Source organism: Myotis davidii, unplaced genomic scaffold (assembly GCF_000327345.1).
Source record: "Myotis davidii unplaced genomic scaffold, ASM32734v1 scaffold339, whole genome shotgun sequence".
Taxonomy (NCBI): Eukaryota; Metazoa; Chordata; class Mammalia; order Chiroptera; family Vespertilionidae; genus Myotis; species Myotis davidii.
In genome coordinates, this window is record NW_006290778.1 from 2,114,637 (window position 1) to 2,122,391 (window position 7,755).

The window sequence follows — 7,755 nt, forward strand, 5'->3', positions numbered from 1 at the left end:
CTCATATCTCTTGGATATATAAAAGCAGCAAATTTAATGACTCACGCTGTAGGCATATGTTTAGTTTTAGTAGGTACAGTTTTGCATCCTTTTTAACCAAGTTATACAACTACCTGCAGTGAATAAGAGTTCCAGATCCTGCAAATACTTGCCAATAATTAATATTATAAACCTATTTAATTTTAGCTATCTTGGTAAGTAAGTAATGGAGGAACAAATTTGAGTTTACCTGGAGAGATGATATTGAATATATTCCATCTATTTTTTGAGATTTGGATATTATTCTTTATCAATTCTTGTTTACATTTGTGTTTTCTCTTTCCTGAGGTGCCGTGATTTTCCTCATATTGCTGAAGGATATTTTCATTTGGAAATAGGCTCTGTTGACAGTTCTTTTATTTTTAGAATTTATGGTTTCTAATGGGAAACCTATTGTCATGAGAATTACTTTTTCCTTATAGATCCAGTGTTATTTGTCATTCAGAACTTTCAAGATTTTTTTCTTTGTTTTTATTTTTATTTTTCAGAAGTTTGACTATGATGTGGGTGTTGCCATCTTTGGGTTTCTCTCATATTGTATTTCCTCACCTTAAAATTGATGATTTCTGTCTTTTGACCAGTTGGAAGAGTTTTCAGCCATTACTTCTTCAAGTACTCTTTCAGCTCCATCTCCTTTAATTTCTTCCTGGACTCCAAATGTTACAGTTTTTATTTATTTATTTTGTGTTGCTGTTATGACTCCACTGGTTCCTGTGGTTCTGATCTTTTTCTGTTGTTGTTTTCAAGTCCATTCTTTCTATTCTCATTGGATATTTTTATTGTTATATTTTCTAGTTCCCTGAATGTTTCCTCTGTTCCATCCATTCTGCTTTGAGCCTATTCACCGAGTCATTTATTTCAGTTATTATATTCTTCTGTACTATAACTTTCATTTGGTTCTTCTTTATAGCTTCATTTTCTTTGCTGAGATTTTCTATTTATTTGCCATAACTTTCTTTTTTTCCCATTTAAGTGATTTTCAGTGATTTAAGGATGTTCAAAATCACTCATGTAAAGATTGTTTTGATGGCTGCTTTAAACTTATTATCAAGTAACTCTGTCATCTCTACTATCTCAGTGCTAGTATCCATTATCTTTTTTATTCAGTTTTAGATCTTTCTGCTTCTTTATATGAATAATTTGATCATTGAAACCTAGAAATTTTGAACATTATGAAACTCTGGATCTTTTTCAACCCTGTGTTATCTGGCTTTGCTTTGATACTGCTCTGGTAAGGGAAGGGTGAGATGCCACCTCATTATTTCAAGAAGAGAGTAGAAGTCCAGGCTCCCCACTTGGCTCAAGGTTTGTAGGTGTGTGTGTCCGGGAAGGGGGATGGGTATTCATGATTGTTATGCGATGGTGGGAGTTCTGGCTCCCTGCTATTCTTCTGCCAATATCTCCCCATGTGGAGGGATAGGTCTGCCTTGTTTCTATTCCTTACGGTTTCCACTTACATGACCCAGGACTGACTACTGCCCGGACTGACTACTGCCCGGGACTGACTCCCGCCCCGACTGACTGACTCCCGCCTGGCATAGCCGACCCTCAGCCACAGCAACCCAGCACTGACTTCCGGTCTGGTCGAGCCTTAGGTCGTAATGGTCGTTACGCCCTTGCTCTTTATTATGTAGGATATTTCAACAAAAAATGCACTGATTTTCTTCCTTATTTCCTTTTAAAAGTTTTACTGCATTCTACTAGTAAATGAAAGATTTATTCAACAATAACCTTACACATTTTTGTCTGAGTACAATTTCTAATTACAGGCATAGCTCAGAGATATTGCAGGTTCAGCTCCAGATGACCATACTAGAGTAAGTGTTGCAATGAAGCAAACTATCATCTTTTTGCTAGTGATGGGTCTTGCCTTGCATTTGTAAAATACAAACAAACAAACAAACAAACAAACAAAAACAACATCTGTGAAACACTGTTTAGCAAAGGGCAATAAAACAAGAAATCAGTGGAAAGATGTGATTCAATTTAAGTAGTCACAAAAATTCAGATTTTTGGAGGTGGGGGATGGAATAAAGGAAGCATTTATTCTTAAAGTGTGGAACTTTCTCTGTGATGGATGCCCTGACCAAACTGTTAAGTTAATCTTCCTTAATTAGCAGAAGTAAAGCCTCCAACATTCCTCCTCCTCCCTTCCTCCCTTCTTCCCTTCATCTCTCTGGAAATCCTTGTTATTGCATTTCCATTCTAAACTAATTTTGAGAAATCAATACCCCCCAGAAATAAGCCTCCTCTTAGAATAAAGACCCTTCTTCTTTTATATGTCACATCCCCCTTTCTTCCACATTTCCCTTCAACCCCTAACTCTATACTTAATTCTTCACTTAGTTACAGCTACAATAAAGTATAACTCACACCTAACGTTCCTTCCCAACTTCCTCCATTCATCCCAGTGAAACACACACTTTCTCTCCTCTTAAACTCAGTGGACCTCCTTCCAGCTGGCTCTTCAAACCCTAAACTCTTCCACCTTATCTGCCTCATTAACTTTCCACTCATTCTTCAAAGCTTAGTGCAGTTCCATAGGGTAAGCTATCCTTCCACTGACCATATCCTTGGATACTGGATGCAGTTTTCCTTCTATTTAGTTCTCCATCATTTTATTCATTAAATGATCAATGAAAGCTCTTATCACACCTTGAGTGTTCACTTATCCATCTGCCCACCTCCAGATTCTGAAGTCCTTAAGGACAAGTCCCCAACTCTCTGTTTTAAGCACTGTAGCCCAATGCCTGAAAGACAATTAGTACTGAGATGTTAAACAAATCAGTTTGAAGAATCCTCTGAACAAAAAGCTCAGGGAAATCTTGGCCCTATTAGTATCATTGTTGTGTGTATCCTCCATACTTTCTCCCACCCATTTCTGCTCCTTTCTTGAATTATCTATAAGTATTCATTTAAAGCAATACTATGGTGATTTCTCGCCAGAGCTATTGTTCACTTACTAGAGGTCCGGTGCACAAATTCATGCACAGGTGGGGTCCGGCCGGCCGGGCCGATCGGGTCAGGCTGGCGAGGGGGAGGGGATGTAGGAGGTTGGGCGGGGCCAATTGGGGCCCCGATCAGGCCAGTTGGCCGCTGCAGTGCTCGACATAGCGACCAGTTGTTCCAGTCATTCTGGTCATTCCGTCGTTCTGGTCGCTTGGCTATTATATATATAGATTGCCTGCAAAGCAACCTCACCACTCTACAACTCTCACCAGTTACAAAAGTTATCTATCTGGCTCAGTTTCTACTTTATTGTCTTTTACCAAGGTCTTCAGAGATTGCCATTTTGGGGGAACAATGATGAAAATTTCATAAAAGTTAAAACAATATTATGTCTTCTTTTAATATGCAAGAGATCAAAAGACATGGTACAGATGCTGAGAGTTTCCTTTATGATTTTCCTCTACTGTCCAAATTTTCCTTAAATAGGAAGAACTGAGAAATAGTACATTCCCAAAATTCTTTATGCAACTGGATAAAACAGATTTTGCTGCTATTCTTGTGCATTCAAAGCAGGTTAGCAATGCCACATAAAACTAAAATTGACTTAAAATGGCCACTTAAGGACTTTACATATTATACCTGTGTTCTTTCCAACACATCTGCAAGCTGAGGAATCTGAATAGGTGATTTGACAGAAGTTTCTTCAGTGCTTCTTGATGGTTTTATGATTCCAGAAATGGTCGGTGGAAGTTGATACTGTTTGTATATGTGATCTTGGTAGACTTTTAGCACTGGCTTCGGGGAACAAAGAGACATGTTAATCTTTTTAATATTAATGTGAACTTGTCTTATTCTTCACTATCTTTGGACTCTATCCCTGATGGAAATTTATTTCCTCCTGGGACTAATTTCCTGTCGAAACTACAATCACTGTAGCAGCTGTCACCATTGTCTATCCATAGACTATTGCTTGACTAGACTTTTCTAGTTGGTTTCTATTAATTCTGTATTCTAAATACCCACAAATACTTCTAGGATTAAGGTTATAATGGAAGGGGCTCAGGGGCATGAAGTCCTAAGCTCACTAATTATCCATTACAAACCCCCACCATTCACTACTACAGCTACTATAGGAAGAATCTTACAATCTTCCAACCTTGCCCAAAAGTCATTAATCACTTCCTATTGCCATAACTGACTGAAAATCTAAAAAATAAAATGGTGGCATTATCTAAGGCCCATCTCACTTCAAATTAAGGCAGGAAAAATCCAGCTTTATTTTATTTATTTATTTTTTTTAATAGATTTTATTGATTTTTTACAGAGAGGAAAGGAGAAGGATAGAGAGTTAGAAACATCGACGAGAGAGAAACATCGATCAGCTGCCTCCTGCACATCTCCCTACTGGGGATGTGCCCGCAACCCAGGTACATGCCCTCAACCGGAATCGAACCTGGGACCCCTCAGTCCGCAGGCTGATGCTCTATCCACTGAGCCAAACCGTGTGTGTGTGTGTGTGGCTTTAAACAAAAAAGTGAAATAAAATTTACTATAATGACTTTAAGTTTTTAAGCATTATGATTTTACCTAATATTTTATATGGGCGTGAGAAAAATAAGCTTGAGAGTAAATATAGCAAATGGCTATTAAGTTTACATTTGGTTTTGGATAAAAATCCCTCGAGTCACTCACAGAAGAAAAGAAAAGACTAGCTGGTAATGAGAGTAGGAGGGGAGATCTCAGCTATATAACAATGAGAAAAGGAATAAGACCAGCATCTTGGGAGCCCAAGATGGAGATGTAGGAAGTCTGTGAACTCACCTCCCACAGACACACAGAATAATGTATACCTTAAACACCTATGTATATAGCAACTTCTCCTGAAGAACAACTGAAGGTGGATTGAATAGTTTCTGCACATTAAATGAGAGGGGGACTACATACAGAAGGGGAGGAGCGATGGAGATGCAGTAACCATAGAAACCATACCCCAGTTGGGCAAACTGCAGTAGGAAAGGATATCACCAGCAAACCCATGTGCAGACTCACCTGCCCTGGGGCACAGTAATAAAACAATGCCTTAAAATGCACCTAGACTATACATAAAAAAACAAAAACTATTGACTAACCCCCCAAATGCCTGCCAAATGGGTGGGAAACTGCAGGAATTCTCCAGAATTGGAGGGGCCAGCAAGTGCTATTGCTACCTTCCCCCTCCACCTAGATAGCATGGGTGGGAGCTTAGTTCAAGTACTTGGGACAGCCTGCAAGGCTGCCACAGTTTGCTCTGGGCCAACCTAGCAGAGCCCACTCCAGACCCAACTAGCTGCCTGACAGGGTACCCCTAAAGCCATAGGACCTGGACGACCTTTCCCCACGCTTGTTCCAAACCTGCCCAGCAGGTTTGCTTGGAGGTCCTGGGGCTGCATGCAGTGACCAATTCAGTCATGCCCCTCCCAGCTTTGGCCAGTCAGCCTGCCAGGGCACCCTTGGCACTGCCTGTGCCCACATAGGCTCCAGCCAGCCTGCCAAAGCTACCTAGCACATGCAGTCTACACAGTGGTTACTCTTACACAAGGCCACTTTCATTTCATTCATAAAAACAAACACAGAAAGCCAAACAAACTAATATGTTCCAAAGGAAAGAATAAGAAAAATGCCAGAGAAAAACACTAGTGATATGAAGATAAGTCATTTTCCTGATAGAGAATTCAACTTAATGAATTCATTTTAATGACTGACTAGTTTTCCATTGTGTGTGTGTGTGTGTGTGTGTGTGTGTGTGTGTGTGTGTGTACTCACATCTTTATCCAATCATTTGTTGATGAATACTTGGGTTGTTTCCATGTCTTGGACATTGTAAATAATGCTGCAATGAATATAGGAGTACAATATCTTTACAAATTAGTGTTTTTATATTTTTGGGTTAAATTCTCAGAAGAGGAATTACTAGATCATACGGCAGTTCTATTCTGTACTTTTTCCATAGTGGCTGAATCAATTTACATTCTTACCAACTATGTATCCTTTCTAACACATGCTATTTCTTGTCTTTTTTATGATAGCCATTTGACAGGTGTGGTAATATCTCACTGTAGTTTTGACTTTTATTTCCCTAATAACAAGTAATATTGAACATCTTTTCATATGTCTGTTGGCCATCTCTATGTTTTCCTTGGAAAAATATCTATTCAAATCCTTTGCCCTTTTTTAATCATATTCTTTTCTAGTTGTTGAGTTGTATTGGATATTAGCCCATATTGGAAGTATCATTTGCAATAAAAGATAAAATATTGCCATTGTGACAAAACAGATGGATCCTGAGAGTACTATGTTAAGTGAAATAAATCAGATGAAAAAGAACAAAAGTCTTATGATTTTGCTCAGATATGGACTATAAAATGAAAAGTAACAAGTAAACTAACAAAACCAAACTCATTCATCAATAGATACAGACAACAGAATGATTGTTACCAGAGAAGAAAAGGGTGTGGGAGGAGGTGAATTGAGTAAAGAAGATCAAATACATGTTAACAGAAGAAAACTAGAATTTGGGTGAATAGCATGTAGTAGAGCATACAGATATTGAATTATAGTGTCATATACCTGAAATTTATGTTATTAACCAATGTTATGTCAATAACTTTAATTTAAAAAATTCAAAGTAACTGTTATAATGATGCTCACTGAACCTGGGAGAAGAATAGAGAATACAGTGAGAACTTTAACAAAGACTTATAGTAAAGAAAATATTAAAAGATATTAAAAGAACCAATCAGAGCTAAATAATACAATAGCTGAAATAAAAACTCACTAGAAGGAATCAACAATAATTAGATAATACAGAAGAATAGATTAGCAATCTTTAAGAGAGAATAGTGGAAATACCCTAATAAGAATAGAAAAAAGAATTTTTAAAAATGAGGATAGTTTAAGGGATCTCTGGGACAAACATAAAGGAGTAAAGGAGAACCAGAAAGTAGAGAGGGAAAGGGCAGTAAACTTATTTGAAAATATAATGGCTATAAACTTTCCTAACCTGGGGAAAGAAACAAACATCCAGGTACAGGAAGTACAGAGAGTTCCAAACAAGATAAACCCAAAGGGACCCATACCAAAACATATAATAATGAAAATGGTAAAAGTTAAAGAGAGAATATTGAAGGCAGCAAGAGAAAAACAAATATCACATATAAGAGCAACCTCATAAGGTTATCAGCTAACTCCTCAGCAGAAACTCTGTAGGCCAGAGGGGAGTGGCAGGATATATTTAAAGTGCTGAAAGAAAAAAACATACAACTGAGAATACTTTACCTGGTAAGATTATCATTAAGAATTAAGGGACAGATAAAGAGGTTCCTGGACAAATAAAAACTAAAGAAGCTCATCATCACTAAACTGGCTCTATAAGGAATGTTCAAGAGTCTTATTTAAGGACAAAAGGAAAGACAATAACCAGAAGTAATAAAATATATGAAAGAAAAAATCTCATTGGTAAAGGCAAATATATAGTAAACACAGCCACTCTCCAACTTCAAAAGCTAGTATGTCTTCACTGATACAGCTCCTAGGGCAATGAAAACTAAAGAGAAAATAAACAAATAAGACTACATCAAAATAAAAAGTTTCTGCACAGCAAAAGAAACCATCAACAAAACAACAGGAAAACCCACTGTGTGGGAAAACATATTTACCAATGTCATATCTGATAAGGGCCTAATCTCCAAAATTTATAGGGAACTCATACAACTTAACAAATGACAGAGT

The 7,755-nt window shown here is 37.6% G+C and overlaps 1 protein-coding gene across 1 annotated transcript in view; it reads right to left on the reverse strand.

Moving 5' to 3' along the window:
• Positions 1-7,755, reverse strand: part of DNAH6 (dynein, axonemal, heavy chain 6) — a 219,792-nt gene that overhangs the window by 201,909 nt on the left and 10,128 nt on the right. Inside the window, 1 exon segment of the mRNA XM_015564106.1 lies at positions 3,628-3,783. Coding sequence (XP_015419592.1) covers positions 3,628-3,783 — 156 coding nt within the window.